This window comes from Rhinolophus sinicus, linkage group LG06 (assembly GCF_036562045.2).
Source record: "Rhinolophus sinicus isolate RSC01 linkage group LG06, ASM3656204v1, whole genome shotgun sequence".
Taxonomy (NCBI): Eukaryota; Metazoa; Chordata; class Mammalia; order Chiroptera; family Rhinolophidae; genus Rhinolophus; species Rhinolophus sinicus.
In genome coordinates, this window is record NC_133756.1 from 118,806,144 (window position 1) to 118,823,931 (window position 17,788).

The 17,788-nt window shown below is 51.6% G+C and overlaps 1 protein-coding gene across 4 annotated transcripts in view; it reads left to right on the forward strand.

Moving 5' to 3' along the window:
• The first annotated feature begins 9 nt into the window (after window positions 1–9).
• The window catches only part of CHRDL2 (chordin like 2), a 32,511-nt gene continuing 14,732 nt past the window's right edge, over window positions 10–17,788 (forward strand). For 2 of the 4 annotated variants that reach the window (XR_012497483.1, XM_019744345.2), the window contains exons 1-4: window positions 10–680; window positions 10,967–11,079; window positions 14,820–14,913; window positions 16,818–16,960. Coding sequence is in view for 3 of the 4 variants with exons in the window: in XM_019744345.2 (XP_019599904.2) it covers window positions 602–680; window positions 10,967–11,079; window positions 14,820–14,913; window positions 16,818–16,960 (429 nt within the window). In the remaining variant the exon portion in view is untranslated. The remainder of the gene's footprint in view (window positions 681–10,966; window positions 11,080–14,819; window positions 14,914–16,817; window positions 16,961–17,788) is intronic. The other 2 variants (XM_019744344.2, XM_074335772.1) reach the window with 2 other exon arrangements.

Consider the following 17,788-nt stretch of genomic DNA (forward strand, 5'->3'; position numbering starts at 1 on the left):
GCTGGGGCTGCCTGCTTCCCGCGGCAAAGTACAAATGCGCCCGAGCGCGGCGCCTGGCGCCCTTGGCGTGCACAGCTGGTCCCCGTGCAGCCTCCCCCCGTGGCCGCCGCGTCGTCGCCGCCGCCGGGACCGCCGCCCCGCCGGGCCCCAGGACCCCGCGGCCCGACCCCGAGCCCACCGAGCAGGGGGCGCCGGCCGCTTCTAGCCCGCGCGCCCGGAGCAGCCCGCCGGCCCCGCGCGCCTCGCCCAACGCTGCGCGCTCTGCAGACCCCTGTCCTCCCCGGTCTTTCTTCTGCCCTCCCTCTCACCTTCTCTTTTGCTTTTATTGCCTTTCCCCCTTGCCGGACCTTCCTCATCTCTCCATCTCTCTCCCTCCTTTCCTCTTGTTCTCTTTCCACCTTCCTCTTATTCCCACCTTAGAGCTCCCTTTCTGTCCTCAACACCTTCTTCTCGACCCTTCTCTGACTCTCTACTGTGGCAGCAGCCTCCCCTGGGGCTGTGGATTGCTTTGTGCCCCTGTGCCTCAGTGTCCCCCTCATCTCACTGTCTCCGACTCCCCTCCTGCTCAGCGCCTGGTGGCCTGACCCTGGGGGAAGGAAGGATGGTGCCCGAGGGCAGGGTCTTCTCCTTGCTGGGACTCGCGCTGCTCTGGTTTCCCTTGGATTCCCATGCTCGAGCCCGTAAGTAGGTGGTGGGGGGTGGCTTTGGGTGGGCTGAGGGAGGGATGCGAGCCCCTGGGATGTGCAGGAAAGTACCAGGACTTGGGGCCCCAAAGTGTACTGACTGGCATCCAGGCAGCACCTGTGTGGAAGGGTGGCGCTCCTCTGCGGACCAGCATGGGCTGGGAGACTGGAGGGAACCTGGCAGAGCCCTGGGGGCTGCTGCCTTGGACCTGAGGATGGAGGACTGAGGGCTGTGGGAAGGAGGGCAGGTCACTGAGCTTTGGGGGTGGGAGTGGGAGGGCGCTTATTCTAGTAGAGAGTCCCATGTGTTTGGCTGCACGAGTGGGATGAAGAGGAAAACGCTACAGCATTTAAAGAGAGCACGTTGAAAGAAAGAGGAGCTAACTAGTGTAACACTCTGGATCTCTTTTGATCCCCACAACACTCCCTAGAGGTGGGTATCATTTGCATTTTACAGATGAGAAAACTTAGAAGAAACTTGCTCACGTTTACAGAGCTAGTAAGCCACCCAAAGCCAGAACTCTCCAATTCCAAATCCTGTGCTTCCACCCCCCTGCCCCACAGGGTCTGGGAGGAGCCCTGATGTGGAGTTGTGAGACCCTGGGTGGCGGCAGGGCACAGTGAGAAAGCCAAGTATTCATTATCCCAGATCTGTTGAATACTGGCTGGTGGGAGGCAGGCAGAGGGCACCTCTCTGAGCCTCAGTTTCCTAATCTATAAAATGGGAGTAAAAAAATCCCAGGACTGTTGTGAGGATTGAATTAGAGAAAATATGAAACAACTAGCACTAGCAACTAGCTGGTACATGGTAGGTTCTTTAAAAAGAATCAATTCCACAATTCATGTTTTTCTACTTGGACACAGCATAACCTCACACACTTTATATAATCTCTCTGGACCTCAGTTTCCTCACTGCCCCCAAAATAGTCTGGTAGACCCTCTCCCCATCCCCTGCCAATCTCTTAGAATGGAAAACAAAGCCAAAGTTTAATAAGAAGGAAGGAGCTTGATTCAAACCCTGAAACACCTGATAAACTGAGGCCCAGGAGACACAGTGATTTGCTCCCGGTTACACTGGGCAGAGCCTGGGATGAAGACCCCAGTTTCTCAGCTCCCACCCTAGTGCTCTCTCCTTTCCACAGTTCAGTTCCCCCATATCTGCCTTTCTTTTGCATATGACTTTCTGGAGCCGGTGGGGCTGGGTTTTGTTTCATTCTTGTCTCTGCTCAAGAAGGCAGGCTGTGTGTCTGGTCGTCTGTGGGCTACCAGCAGCACGAGACTCCTAGAAGCCCTTAGGAACAAGTAGTGGAAAGAGTTCAGTGTGGGTTCAAGTCCTAGGTCTGCCCCTCAGTAGCTGTGTGACTTTTCATAAGTCACGATTTCTCTGAGCCTCCATGTCATCGTCTGTCCAAGACGTATACTCACCTGGAACCCAAAGGGTTCTTGAGAGGATGAAAGGAGGTGACTGTGTTCAAGTGCCCAGCACAATGCCTAGTACTCAGTAGATGTCTCCTCCCCCTCCTTGAGCCCTAGAGGTTTCCGCCTAACAGTTACCTGTTGTTTCCTAAAAGGGATTTAGCACAGGATGCCCTCCATGCCTGCCTTCCTTCCACTTGGCACATTGTTCTTAGCCCCCAAGGTGTTCCTCCAATACTCTTGTCCTTGATACATCTTGGAAAGTTGCCTTAGAACCAGATCGTGATGCGGGATTGCTCATGTCCTTCCTCTTTGCCTCCCACACCTTGTCAGCCCTTCACCTTGCTTCCACACACCTCTCAGCCAACTCGCCCTGGCCACCGATCCACTCTGATCTGTGCCTCCACTGGCCTTCGGGGGATACCTCTCACTGGGTCCTGCCAGTATTCAGGCTCTCCAGCAGTCTGCGGCTTAGCTCCAGACACACAAGAAAATAACTTGGAGCAGATTTGTTGAGTCAAGCTGAGGTGGATCGGCCTCCAGAGGGGTGTGTTAAGATTCTGGGATGTCAGAGCTGGAAGAGCCTTTGAAAGTCATCCGCTTCTACCCTTCAATTTTCCTATCCTTATAACTAAACTAAGCACAGAAAGGGTGAGTGACTTGCCCAAGTTCACACAGAAAATTTATTAAAGGAAAAAATAGAGACCTGGCTTGTAGTTCTTGATTTGTCAATTCCTGATTGTATGAATTGGAACAAATCACTTCCCTTCTTTGAGGCTTATTTTGTCTACAGATGACAATCTGTAAATACTATAGTTCTTTCTCAGGGTCCTATTTGAAAGTCTCTTATGAGGGTGCTTGACTTCATTTAAATAAGACCTCAGGCCTGTTGTGGGTAAGAAATCTCCTGGTGATATCTTAGGTGATTCAGAAGTGGTGCCAACAGATGGAAATTCTCAAGTCTGTGTGGGGTCAGACTCTTGAGGTGGCCCAGCCCTGCAAATGCCAAGGGCCTGTGAGCACGCTTGGCAGCTTGCTTCTCTGTTTAATTACAAGGCTATTCAAAAAAAGGTTATTCTATCCTTGGCTCTATTTTCATCCACAGATTGAGTCGTGATTCCCAACCCAGACTGAATCTCCAGGGACAGGCTGAGCCCTGGTCCTCAAACCCTGACCACAGATTGAACCCCGATTCCAGGTCCCTGACTTGGTCACTTAGCAGTACTGATTCCGGCCCCAGGTGGAGTCGCATGCATGCAGGATGTCGGCCACTTGGGGCACTCATCCCTCTATGGAGCAAGAACATGCCTGGTATCTTGACTCCCTCTCCAGTGCTCTGTCTCCATATCAGCTCCTGTCCTTTGTGCCCTCCCCTTACGAATTGCCTCTCCCTCTTAAGCATGCTCTGCTCTCTCTCCCCTCCCCGCATCCAATCCTGCTTTGAGGAGAGTCCGTGATCAAGCTAAAACGTTGATCTCTCTATTCTTTCTTCAAGGGACTCGAAGCTTGTACTGTGAGACTTGAAGTTCTGTTCCCAGGTGACAGAATCTCAGACCCCAGAAACAGAGCTGGGGCAGGATGGGAGCTCCTAGGGTATGATGTGGTGCAAAGGACACACTTGGAATCAGAAGGCCAGGTCTCCCACCCTGGCTCTGCCACCAATTCCAACCGTGATGCGGGGCAAGTTGCCTTTATCTGCCCCTCAGTTTCCCAGCCATAAAGCAAGATGGTTGGACACAGATGGATCATTGAGGACCATTCTAGCTTTAACATCCTATGAGTCTAAGACACTAAGATCCAAAGATGCTGTTGCCTTGATTCTGAGTCTGCTGAGTCCTTTAGAAAAGGGAGTTGGGGGGCTGTGGATCTGCAGCCCGGTACTCCTCCAGCGCCCCAGGGAAGAGTAGATAGACCCTCAGACACCAGGAGAAAGTACGTGGGACAGTGGATGTAAAGGGACACCCGCCAGTGGGGACCCTGCCCTGCTGTTCAACTTGGTCGCATCCCCATCCACCTGTCCAGATAGAAGTACAGGAGAGGATGGCCGGCGCCTGAGTAAAGGCGGGACATCTGGCTCCAGGCAGGCCCCTCTCTCTGGGTTTGTCTGGGCGGTTCTGCACTTCCCATCTCTCACCAGTAGAGGTCTCTGTCTCATTCACTCGCTTGCAAACTGCTGAGCCGGTGCTGGGCAACAGCTGCGCAGTTGCTCCAGCTGTTGCACCTGTTCCAGGATTGGCCTCTCAAGTTCCCCCAGCTACTGGCCATGGCGCCGGGTTCTGGGAGAGGGATGTTGAATCCCTTGGACTCCCGAATAAAAGGACTGGCATGAGAGCCGTGTCCCTGGGAGGTGCAGTACGGAGATCATTTCCGGCATGCCCCTGCCTCTGGGCAGGACCCCATCCCACGAAAGTCTGTTCCACAGTGTGCTTCTGTTACCCATTCTTATCGTCCACATTCTTCCTTATGTCTCACCTGAGTCCTTTTCTTTGCCATTTAAAGCCACTTCTTCTGATCCTGTGCCTGAGAGGATGGGTGTTTCTATAAGCACCCCCTTCAGATCTGAAAACTGGCATTGGAGTTTGTGCTGGCAAGTCTCGATGACCTTAGGCAAGTCCCAATCCCTTTCTGGGACTCGGTTTTCACATCTGTCAAGTAGAGGATTGAATGTTATCTCTCAGTCCCTAACTTTCTAAGATTCTGTGAATCTATATATGTCCACGGCAGAATAGAATGTAAACACTCTCTTCTCTGCCCCCCGACCCTTGTCAGGTGACAGCTGCCTCTCCTGATTTGATGATTCTCTCCTCTGAGGTCATTCTATGCTCCCGAACATCTGTCACATGCCAGATAAGAGGCGTCAGGTTCCAAGAAGGGAGGACCCTTTTCCTAGGTTGCACAGCTCAGCTACTGAGGAGCTGAGGTTTGCACTTCTGATTCCCTTAGGAGGCCTCCCACAATGGGTACCAGTGCCCAGAGCAGAGCTCATGTCTTAGAGGGGAGCAAGTTTGTTTGGGTGAAAAGGAGACTATAAATAAAGAAAGTATCGCTGTGTGGGCGCAAGGGGAAGAGGTAAACATGCCTGCGCAGCCTGGCTCACTCAGGTGTCCTATGTTACTGCAGGCTGGGGACGTGGCAGCCACAGTTCCAGATGTCTCTTCTCACACCCCAGCCCCTCCTGGTCCCCTCCAGCCTCCCTCTACGGGGAGCATCTTTCTGGTTATCTTTTCTGCTTCCTATTGAAAGAATTCCCAACCACACTACTCACTCCTAACTAGCCCCTACGAGACCTTTATCACAGCGTGAGAGTTTCAAGGCAGAGGGTGGGATGACCTTGGGTGGGACAGTTTGGAAATTTTGACTTACATGTGAAGATCATGGAATTGCTCACCCCTTACCTGCCCAGGCTCCTGACCTTTTTGTACGTAGTGTTTGGTTTGGCAGCTGGTTTGGGAGTTCCCGATGGAAAGAGCTGGAAAGGGGGAGGTCAAAGGCTAATTCCTATTAGGTGGCCAGATCAAAGTGCTAAGAGGGATTTGGCTCTCTTATCACATAGTGAAGTTCTTTTCTTGTTAAAGAAAGCGTTTTTCAGGAATAAGAGCTATCAATCACCTCCTCTGCCAGAACCTCCCCTCTCTTTGACTCCATTCTTTCATTGTACATTCATTTATCAAGCCTTACCTCTATGTAGGCTCTGCGTGGAGCCCTGGAGATATAAAAATTAATGAGATCTGGTTCCTGCTCTCAAGAAGCTCACAGTTGGGTCAGGAAGAAGAACCCATTTGAAGTACTTCTAATCCGGTGTGATGAGAGGCATAAGAGAGGGCTGAACTCAGTTCTATAGGAGCCCTGAGGAAGGACTGGCCCGTGGCCTGGAAGGTTGGATTGGCTTCACAGAAAGGGTGGCACTTCCACAGGCTTCTGAAGAATGAGAAGCAGTAGGTCAAACAATGGAGATGGGGAATCCCCTTCCAAGCGGAGGAAACAGCATGTGCAAAGACACAGAAGTGTGAAGGAGCCTGGTGGGGGTGGTGGAAGACTGAGAAATTCAGCAAGAGATGAGGCTGAGAACGGGGCTATCGCAGAGAGTTTTTCTGGAAAAGCAGGCGGGAGCCAGCTTATGTCAGGCTGAGGTGACCTGATAACATTTGGAGTCTGTCTGGTAAATATTGCTGCCCTGAATTCAGGTTAGGCCAACTACGTCCAGTCACTTAAAGTCAGTGTCAAGCTAGATAAAGAGCTCTAGCTGGGGCCTACCCAAGGGGATGCTTCCTGTGGGACGAGGAGTTGGCACCCAGTCACCCCAGCCACCTACAGTGGCCTGCGTGAACTATGGTCACTCCACTTCTGCTTTTGCAGGAAGCGCCTGCTGCCCACTGGCACCTTGTTAGCTCTATAAGATCCAGCTTGGGCATCGTCTCAGGGAAGCCTTCCCTGAAGAGCCTATGTTTCTACTATCATAGAATTTTCAAACTGTGTCTATTATATCTACCTGTCTTCTTCCTTAGGCTGTGAGCTCCTTGAGGTGCTGACTGTGTTTTCCTTAGCCAGAGACCAGGCCCATGGACATGTATAAGGCTCGATCTATTAAAAACTCAGTGAGTGAACAGCAGGAAGTAATATTACTCTTACTAATGATAGTAACATCATCACTAATGATCATTACATTTACTGCTTATCAGTAGCCCGTGCTCACCTATTTGTTCCAGCCAGAAAGCTCAATACCATCCTGAATGCTCTTTCACCCTGTCCATCCGTGTCCAGTCTGTCCCAGAGCCTGCCTGCCGTACCTACTAATTCTTCCTCAGATCTGCACTTTTGCCCATGGGCACTGCTTCTATCTCGGTCCAGGCCAGCATTCTCTCAAACAGTTGACTGCAACAGCCTCCCGCTGGTCTCTCTGCATCCAGGCTTGCCCTCCAATCCATCTTCTATTCCTGTGACCATAGGGACAGTGCTAAAATGCAAACGTGGTAACTGGCACGCCCCAGTATGAAGCTTTTCCATGGCTTTCCTTTGCCCTTGGACTCTTGAGGCCCTTCTTGAGCCTCTGCCTCTCTCTGTAACCTTATCTGAGGCCTCTCACCCCAACCCTCCCACTCTCTACTCCAACCTTTTTGGCCCACTTTCCTCTCTGTATCCCAGCCCAAGGATTGAGGTCTGTGTAGGCACCAAGTGGGGCTGAAAGAGTCTGGTTGGTGAGTGGGGCTAGGAGAGAGCAGGGAGCCACAGGAAACAGCGTTGCTGAGGTTATACACATGACCTGGGAGGGTTGACATCGGTGGCAGGTACCGTGACATTCATGCCCTGATAGCTGCCTGGTGGCTGTTCACTGAATTCTGGGAGTGAAAGAAATATGAGAAACAGACTGGTAGGCAAGTTTGGGGTCAGTGCCTTTTTGTCTGCTTTTTGTCTGTTTTACCTACCATTTAATTGAGCATCTAATATGTGTCAGGCACTAGGCGTATTACATATATTATCTGATTTAATTCTATTATAGCCCAAGAGATAGAGATTATCACTAATCCCATTTAACAGATCTGGAAACAGAGGCCTGAAATGGCTGAGTAACTTGTCTCATCTCAGGCTGCAGATCCCATTTAAACTCTGGCCTACCTGACTCCAAAGCCAGGGTCTTTAGACTATATAGACGTGTTCACTGAGTGAAGGGTTTTGAGGGGTATGAAACCTGTCCAACTTTAATTCTTCTCTATCTCTGTAAAGCCTGGAACAGGGCCAACAGTCCTCAAAAACTTCCCTCACTAGCAGTCTTTTTTGCAGGTTAGACATGACAGCCAGGGGCCATTAACTCCGAAAGACTTCTGACAGAGGGCCCACGTGGCCACCTGAGTTGAGGAGAAAGATGTAGGCACAGGTGGGTGAGATGAGATGTGGTAGTAGGGTGGGGAGAGGAAGCAGGGCAGGCCCAAGGCCAGGGCAGGAGTTGGAAGGCGACAGAAGACCTAAGGGAGTAGAAGAGGCGGGAAGGGATGTGGGAGACAAACTTTGCCTCCTTCTCCATGTCACTCAAGGTAGGCCCCACTGGCTCCCTGAACCTTATCCACCCCCCTTGGAGCCTCTGAAAAGTCTGGGTGCATGGGACCATAAACACATCCCAGGTGGTGGAAGCTTAAAATGATCAAATCTCAGAACCACAAAATCGTACAATTCTAGAAGATTCATGTTCTAATGAAATGAAGGCTCTTAGAAGCAGAATTTTCAAATCTTGTATCTTAGAAACTTAGAACCTTGGAGTCTTAGAATTTTGAAATCATGGTTTCATAAACTGCAGAAAACCTTTGAAGATCAAAGTCCCCCTCCCCCCCACACACTTATTTTGCAGATGGGAAACTGAGGCTCAGAGAAGGGAAGAGACTTCCTCAAAGTCACACAGTGAATTTGTGGCATAAGGAGCTAGCGCTCCTTCCACCAGCCAAGTGCAAGTATTGGGGCTCGTGCCAGAACTGCAGGGACAGAGGCACAGGCCCCCCGGGCACACACCCCCCCCACCCCCCCCCACCCCCCGCCAGCCTGGCAGTTCTTCCTCCGGCCTGATTTTGGCATGGCCTTGGGCACTCACCTCCTTAGAGGAAGAGGGAGCTCCAGGCAATGCCACCCTTCCTTGTGCCTCTCACCTAGGAGGGCGTGGTGAGGTGGGGATTGTGGTTTCTGGAGGCCTCCTGGGGTTGAGGGATGGCCTGCCAGGCCCCCCACACTCTCAACTGCTGCCAGGTCTGTTGGTAGGGGGAAGGGGCCTCTTGGCCTGGCCATGGGCTGAGGCATTCTCTCTGTCTTCATGCTCTAAGAAGGCGGGGAGGGGGAGGGGGTGCCAATTGGCCCAGGGGCCAGGCTACAGGCCGTCCCAAGGAAGGTGGGACAGGGTTTCTTCAGCAACAAGGCTGAGACCTAAGGCCATGGTAGTGTTGCAATCGCCCCCGCTCCCTGGTGGGGGGAGGGGACTGAAGAAGAAAGACATTATTCAATCCTTGGAGAGTTGGGCTGGCTCTGACAAGCACCCCAGCTGGGACTGTGTCCCGCCCTCTCTGCCAGCCGAGGCTGAGAGATAAACACAAGCTCATTTGATACGGGCCAGCCGGGGCCTTGCTGGGAATGGGATCTGCTGTCTGTTCCCCTCCTCTACTTTGGGGGCTTAGAGGGGGTGGGGAGGGAACTAAGCATGTGTCCCTTGGTCCCCAGTGGCCATTGAAACACAGACTCTGAGGACAGAACCATGGCCTCAAACCTTTGTTCTGGGAGGCCCAAGAGGCAGAGCAGGAGCCAGAAGGAGGCCGATTTCAGCTTCTTACAAAGGAAACTTTCTGACAATTGGGAATGGCCCTTGAGCTCCTCAGCTCTGGAGCTGTGTGCCTACGGGCTGTGCTCCAGCCCACCCCCAGCTCTGAAAGGCAAGTCCTGCTTTGTGTGTGTGCTGCTTTCAGTGCTCTGGGATTCCCTGAGTTTAAATGTCTATTCAAGATGATAATATCCATCTTGCAGGGTCATTGTTATCATGATTAGCATAATAAGAGCATTCAACACTAAGTGTCAGGAACTGGGCTAAGTAAGCACTTTACAAGCATCTTTCAATTTAATTCTCAAAACAATAATGTTAATGAGATAATTAAGTAATGTATTTACAGAGAAGATAGTCTATAAGTGTTGGTTCCTTTCTCCACTTTTCAATCTCATTTAATTCAACAAACCTTTGTGGACACTTCACTTGTGCTGTGTCTCCCAGTTCCTTCTTAAAAGAGCTCAGATTTTTCTTTAGATAATGGAGAGTTTTCCCATAGGAATGATAGCACCATCCCCTCCGGGTGGTAAAAATCACCAGGTATCTGAGGGGCAGGGATAGCGCAAGAGGCAGAGAGGTGGGGCCAGGGGCTGCAAGCTGGACCTGGAGTCTTGACCCACAGGTAGGTGGCAAGTGGATAAGAGGTGAGGGCAGGTGTGTCCTAGAGAGAACCCAAAAGGCTGGGCGATTGGTTGGCTATGGGAGGTGAGAGGTGGAGATTTCAAGTAAGCAGGATTGCAGGAGTGGTATCTAACCCACAAAACAAAACAAACTATTTCAGTCATTCTTAGAAATAGTCATCTACACATTGACAACTGATAAGCAGATTACAAAAATAATTGACTGTGCAATCACTATGGACTATTTTTAAGGATATTTAAAAGTCAGTTTTCTAACCTTTCACTAGGCAACACGTTGTTTTCCCAATTCAGGCACTTTCCATCTGAATGAGATATAGGGACACAGTACAGTGTGAAAGCAGGAAAGCTGCTGTGAGTGGCTTTATTCAAAAGGTAGGTGAGAGAGAGAGAGAGAGAGAGAGAGAGAGAGAGAGAGAGAGAGAGAATTGAAAGAAACAGCAGAGACCAAGGGAGGGGAGGGTACAGAGATGTAGTAAATAAATAAGTAAAATGAGATGAAGAAGAGGAAAGAAGTGTGCTTATGAGGGCAGAAGGAGCACTGGACTGTGAGTCAGGAGACGGGCTGTCACCCCTGCTTGGTGACTGACTTGCTGTTTGACCTTAGAGGTGTAATTTATCCTCTCTGGGCCTCAGATTATTCATCTAATCATAATAACTAACACTTATACCACAGTTTAAATCCATAAAGCACTTTAACTGCTTAAGGTTCAGAGTGGGGCAGTGACATGCCCAAAGTCACACAGCAAGTGGGTGGTCAAGCTGAGATTCAAACTCATTAAACAGTTTGGCCCCGTAACTGGGAGAGCACATCCAGCAGATTCACTTTTGCCTGAGTGGTCCGGATAACATCCTTCCTAGAACCAGACAGGAGGGTTGAGGGACGGTCTTTGAACTGGAGCATCCTGGGACTGACAAAGCACTGGTCATTTTGCCAGGCCCAGACATGTTCTGCCTTTTCCATGGGAAGAGGTATTCCCCCGGCGAGAGCTGGCACCCCTACTTGGAGCCACAGGGCCTGATGTATTGCCTGCGCTGCACTTGCTCTGAGGTAGGTTCCTCTGGCCACGGGGCCACCTGCGTCAGGTATGTCTGGGAGCAGTCACCCAGAGGTAGGGAGGACAGCCTGACTCTAGAGGTCAGCAGCATTCTGGAACCAGGCCTCCTAGAATTATACTCTGTTAGCGATAGCTGAGGGACTTGGGGCCATGCAACTTCACTACCGAGTATTCAATCCCTACTACGGCTACTGTGTACCTCTCAGAGGTAAGACACTGCAGGTCAGTGGCTAGGCCGTGCTGGGGACTTGGCTCTCCCATCTCTCATCCCAGCCGTCTTACCACCCGTGCTGGTGCCAGCTCCCTGTCCCCTGTGCAGCAGAAGACAGAGCCTGTCTGACCTGGCCTCCCATGCCTTCCTTTCCTCGTACTATTTCCTCCAGCCCTCTCTTGCCACCTTGCCGTAGGATGCATTCCCCCAGTCCCTCTGGCCCACAGAGTTGTTCTTTAATGTTTTGGCCCAATGCCACCTCCACTGGTAGCCTTCCTCAGTCCCTCACCTGCAAGTATTTTCTTCTTCTGGGATCCCACACAAGTCTTTCTGTCCCTTTCTCCTGATCACTGTTGGCCAACTATAATAGTTACCTGTGTCTGTCAGTTGCTACACCTGTTAGATGGGTCTTCCTGGGCGCTCCCTCATATCTAGTTTGGTGTCCTGCCAAAGGCTGAATGAACTGGGGCAGAGACCCTGCCTTTTTGTTCATATCTGTCTCCTGCCACTCCACTCACAACCCAGCACCCTCCACAGGGCTTTGTATAATCAACTGGCTGGAATCAATGAGGCCCCCACATGGTCCAGAATTCCAGGCCAGGTATGAGGTTGGAGAGGTGGGGAAGGAAGGAGTGAAACGCCCTGGACTTTAGCTCAGCTGCCTGAGGCCGATCCTGGTTGGCGTGACGTCCTCAGTTCTATCTATCTATCTGGGTGCTGCTTGGGGAGAGGGGGTACTTAGCTCCCAACTAGAACCAGCACCTTAAGCCCCCTCTTTCCCTGCGCAAAGCCAAGAGAGGAATGCCGGAGGCCAGTAAGAGCCTCCCTTCTGACAACAATCCTCAGCTCGGCGGGAGCAGAGAGGGCTTCTGAGGGAACACTGGGAGGTGGAGGTGGCATGGGGCAGTCCCTCTCCTGACTCTGACCACTGGGGTCTCATTCCTCCTGGGACCTTTCCCTCTGATTCCACGCTGCTTCTACCATGTCGGCCCCAGGTAGAACTCTGATGCCACGGGCACACAACCCTTGCGACTGCCTCCCCTTGGTTTTCCTTAGCACATCTGAGGCCAATCTGCTTTTCAAAAAGAACCTTATGAAATATAGCCAAAGAACAGGAAGGAAACCATAACAGAAAAATTCCAGACATATCATGTGGTCCAGTTGACCAAGTCCAAGTTTTGTGATCCACTGGAGCTAATTCATTTCTCCCTCCCGAGTTCACACATACAGTTTCCTCAACCCAAAGGACTGTAGCTAATATCCCAGTACCCCCAAGACATACCCTGAATATCCCACTTCTCGTAACTTCACTGTCCCCCTAATCTAAGCCACCTTCCTCTGGATGCTACTTGAGTCTCCCCGACTTGAACCTTCCTGTCCCCTCTCTAAATCCAGCTTTTGCACAGCAGCTAGAGGGATCTTTTCTGAACATAAAACTGATTGTGTCATTCTGGAAGCTCTTAGAACCCTCCAACAGCTGTTCGTTGCACCTAAAATAAAATTCAGACTCCCTGCCGTGGCTCTGTGTGACCTGACTTCCACCTTATCTTCCAACCTCGTTTCTTACTTGTGCCAACTCATCAAACTCATTCGTACCTGTCGTCCCTCCACTTGGAAAGTCCTCCCCCTGGATCTTCTCCCAAATAGTTCCTCTCATCTCGCAGTTCATGACAGAAATGTTACCTCCTTATGTGGCTTTCTCTGACTGCTGTGTCTAAAATAGTCTAACCTTGTTAACTCAGTCACATTGCCCTGTTTGATTATTATCATACATTTCACATCTCAAATGGTCTTGTTCCTACTTGTTTATTTTTTATGGTCTGTCTCCCCAGGCTAGGAGGTAAGCTCCGTGAGAGCAGATGCCTTGCCAGTCTCACTCACTGCCTGGTCCCTGGCAGCCAATAGTCATACAGCTAATCCTGAGTGACTGCATGTGTCCCCGCCCAGCCCACCAGAGGCAGCTCTGCATCGTGGAAAGTACACAGCCCTGGAGGTAGTGCTTACCTGCTGTGTCATCTTAGGCAACTTAACCTCTCAGAGGCCCTTTTCTCATTTTGAAAATGTGGATAATAATATCTACCTCTAGGGTTGTTGAAAAGATGAAATGAGATAATACACTTCTATATCACATAAAGCGCCCAGCTAGTGCCCATCAATGCATGGTAGTTATGACTTTCCTGAGAGGCCCCCTGTGGCTGCGAGGCCCCCTGCCTGTTCACCCTTTAGCCTGTCTCCATCTTATTTCCTACTGTATGTCACCGATTATCTTCATCCCTGGGTTCCTTCAAGGCCAAGAATCGAGAGATTCTAACTCTTCAGGCCCTCACTCCATCCTACTTTCTTATCCGAGGGGTTCAGTTCGCCCTCTGGACATTTATCTGGTACTCACGTGTGCCCGCCCTCTAGAAGGCCCCTTTTGGATCCCAGACCAATTTTGTGGACTCTGGTGCCCCGTAGCACTGCGACCACCTCTGGCCGTCTTGGGAAGCAGTGACGCCAGAAGTACTAGGGCCTGGTCCATGGTTTTCCACCGGGCAAGCGGCTGCTGCTGGAGAAGTGCTGTCAGGGCACTCAGACAAGGAGGTTGGAAACAAACTTGCCAGCTTCAAAGTTTGAGCAAAGCTGCTTCCATTCATCTAAGAGAGACCATCTGCCCGTCCTCTCCTGGCTCTCATTCATCCTTCATTCACTCATTCAAACTGTAGCAGGCAGTAGCTTGGAGCCAGGCCCGGTGCTGACAATTCAGAGATGAGTAGTGTGAGGCTTGGTCCTTGTTCTTGAGACGTGTGGTGGGATAGATGAGACAGAAGTAAGTGGTTCTTTACGGCACAGTGCAACGACCCTTATAACCAAGGGGAGACTGAGGCGTGGAAGCCTTGGATAGGCTGACAAACTGCCAACATGGGTGGTAGCCTCTCTCATCAGCTCCTCATCTTTTCTGCACAGGATTCTCTGCTCCCTTCTCCGTCATTTGCTCTACTTGAAAAAGCATAAGAACTCTGTGGCCTCTCCTTCTCTGGTGCCAACTCCAAGGGCTTTGTGCAGAGTCACCCAAATGTCCCAGAGATGTAGGGAGTAGATCACGAAACCCTGAGTCTTTTCCACATCAGGTTTCTAGTCTCGTTCCCATCCCTGTCACCTACCCTCAGGAGTCACATGAAGCTCAGGCCCAGAGGACAAAGAACAAAGCTCTGCAGTTAAACCAACACAATCAAGATCAATGTCGAAATACAACTCAAGGCTTTTGTTTATATGTCTCACACACCATGAACGGGACACAAGAGCTGTGCCAGCCCATGCACACTGTGCCCTCCTCCGTGGTGGGGGAGGGTCCTGGATGGGTGCGCCACACGAGTGAGCAGGGGAAGAGGAGAGACGGGACAGATGAGTCTGTTGTTTTTATCCCATCACAGACTTAGAACGAGTGTAGTGTCCCGCAGTTGGGATGGGGTTTGGGGTTTGGGGTTCTGGTGGGAGGCAATGGCTCTTTGGAACCAAGACTGACCCCTGTGTCCCCTTCAGAGTGCCCATGTGAATTGTTACCGCCTGCACTGCCCGCCTGTCCACTGCCCCCAGCCTGTGACTGAGCCCCAGCAGTGCTGTCCCCGGTGTGTGGGTAAGTAGCCTCGCTGACCCTTCGTCCATTCCTGATGCAGGCCTCTGGCAGGGGGAAGCCCCTGGAATGAGAGGGACGGTCTCTAGCCATCAGAGGTGTAGAGACACAAACGTGCTCCAGGGAAGAAACATCCTGGATCCCCCAGGAGGGCTGGGGTAAAAACACATTTCTCATTCGTAAGTAGCTGTGCTTGGCAGAGGGAGAGAGAAAATGTGGAGAGTAGCTGAAGGAAAGAGGGGCACACGAGGCCTGTTGATGGCACACTTGGGCCCCAGTGTCTCTGCTGGCCAGACCCAGAGGGAGTGGACGTGTCTGTGTAAGTGCAGATGAGTGGGCGGGGGCTAGGAGGACCTGCCCGAGACCCCGGATGACGGCCCTGGGACTGGGAATGACTGAAGGAGTTTGAGTAAGTACTCCGAGATTCCTCCCCGTGCTGAGGTTCAGAGACGCTGTGTGTCCTGATGCTAAAGATCTAGGATTCCACAATTTTACGATTCTGAGAGCCTCTACGACTGGCATTCTAGGGAGTAAAGATAAGAGACAGGGAGGAGAGGAGAGGTGGTCTGAGAAGAAACTGGCACAACCACGCGGCCAATGAGAGGCAGCCAGTGGGGAGGCCAACTTAGAAGAGTGGGGGAAGGGTGTTAAGTGAAGAATCGATGTTTAGAAGCGTCAAGAAGGTGAGGAAGGGAGGCTCAGATTGTGGCCTCAGCCACCAGGCTCTGGAACCAGGGCTCTCCTGTGAGCTGGGGGCCTGTGTAGAGTGGGTATAGAGGGGCTCATTTTCCAAGTGGGACCCCAGTAGGATCTGACCGTGGCTCTGCCTTGGTCACAGAGATGCCTGGCTCAGGATTCCCTCCCAGAGCTGGGGCTCTGAACTTCATCCTGCCCAGTGAAGGGGCATCGTGCCTCCTCCCCGTCTGAGGCTGACTCCAGGAGTCCTGACCGCTCCTTGCTGACTGTGCTTTGGCTCAGGCCCCGTCTTCCTCACATGCTCCTGTCTCCTGCTCTCTTTCCTGGCCCTGCCCCTTCGCCTGCCTGGCTCTGCATGTTTTTCACAACTCAGCTCAGCCACCAGCTCCTTCAGGAAGCCTTCCTGGACCACACCCACCCCCATGTCCCGGCTGAGTTAGGGCCTCTCCTCGGTGCCCTAGCCCTTACCATGTGACAGTGTCCCTGCTCATGGCTTGTCTCTCTACCAGTTAGATTGTGAGTTTCTTGATGGGAGGAGCTGAGTCTTGTGCGACACATGGTACCTGGTACAGAAACGGTGTTTAGTAAACGTGTCCCGAGAGAATGACTAGGTTCTCTCAGAACCAGAAGCTTAGAGGCTTAGCCCTCTACGCGGCCAGAAGAGGACTGGCTAATGGGCAGGTGATGGGGAGGAAGGCTGTGATGGCCAGTAAATGACAGGAGTTTACACCAAGCACAGGGACAGTCTAGGTCATCATCTCAGCTGATTCCCCTGGGATGTCACTCCCTGAGGGCCTCTGTTCTGCTCACTACCGTGTCCCCAGCACCTAGACACTGCCTGGTACTAGGAGGCTCTCCATGGATGCCCACTGAGCACTGAATGAACGAATGCACGTCCCCACGGAGTAAGGCTCAGAGGAGCTGAAGCTTCTGGTCTTGCCTTCTTGCTCTGGTCAGGACCAGCTCAGACCCCGAGGTGCGGAAAGGCCATGGGAGGGAATGACAAAGTTAGATGCAGGTGTCTGCAGGACCTCTTCTTGGTTAGCTGATATGGGGGCCGTCTGGGAAGGCTGAGGCCAGAGCACAGTTTAAATGCCAAGGTGAGATGAAATGCAAAATCTTTAGAAAAGTGGCCCAGTTCATTCTGGCAAAGCTCTGAGGTCCATGTGAAACCTTATTTTTTTCTTCCCTGTGCTCCTCTCTACCTGCAGAACCTCACACCCCCTCTGGTCTCCGGGCCCCCCCAAAGTCCTGCCAGCACAACGGGACCATGTACCAGCATGGAGAGATCTTCAGTGCCCATGAGCTGTTCCCTTCCCGCCTGCCCAACCAGTGTGTCCTCTGCAGTTGTACCGTAAGACCTCTTACCTTCCCTTTAGCCCCGGCCTGCAAAGTACCGTAGCAGGGACTGGAGGGAAAGTGTTCTTCCTGGTCAAAGCAAAGTGAGAGTGAATAGGCTCAGGGGGAAGGGAACTTCTGTGATTTGGAACATCCTGCCCTTCTCTGGTTTTCTGCACCTTCCTGAGCTACCTGTTACAGCACCCGGCACCTCGCACTGACATTTGCCCATTTCGGTTTCCCCCAGTGGATTCTGCACTCCTGGAGGAGAGCAGACGTACCCACTTCATTTCTGTGTCCTCTGAGGCTCCTGGCCCAGAGCCTGGCACACAGAGAATGTCTGTAATGATTGCTGAATGAATGAATGAATGAATGAATGAATGAATGAATGAGTAAATGATCAGTTATTAGCCCTAGGGCACAGAGACAGAGCCAGACTATTTGAGCAAATGGAATTTAATTTGAAACTACTTAAACTCGCCCTGCTGTGGTCAGAGTTGGGCCTAGGGACAGTCAGGTCTGACTCTGCAGTGTTAGCAGGGCACAGAGAGACTGAAGCCAAACAAGGCCTGACCTAGAAAGTCTTCTCCCTCCTCCTCAGTAGGGGGTTGGGTCCTAGGTGTGACCCCACTATAGGTTTGTAGGTGGCTTTCAGCATGTCATCCTTACCCTTGGGTTTAGCTCCTCATCTGTGCATTGGCAGGAGTTTCTCCTGCCATCCTGATGTCCTTACTACTTGATCACCAAACTTCTCTGGGCCCCAGTTCCTCTGCATGTGTAGGGAGTCTGACCAGATGGTCTCCAACGTCCTCTCTGTTTAAAATAATCATCAGATTTAGCAGTG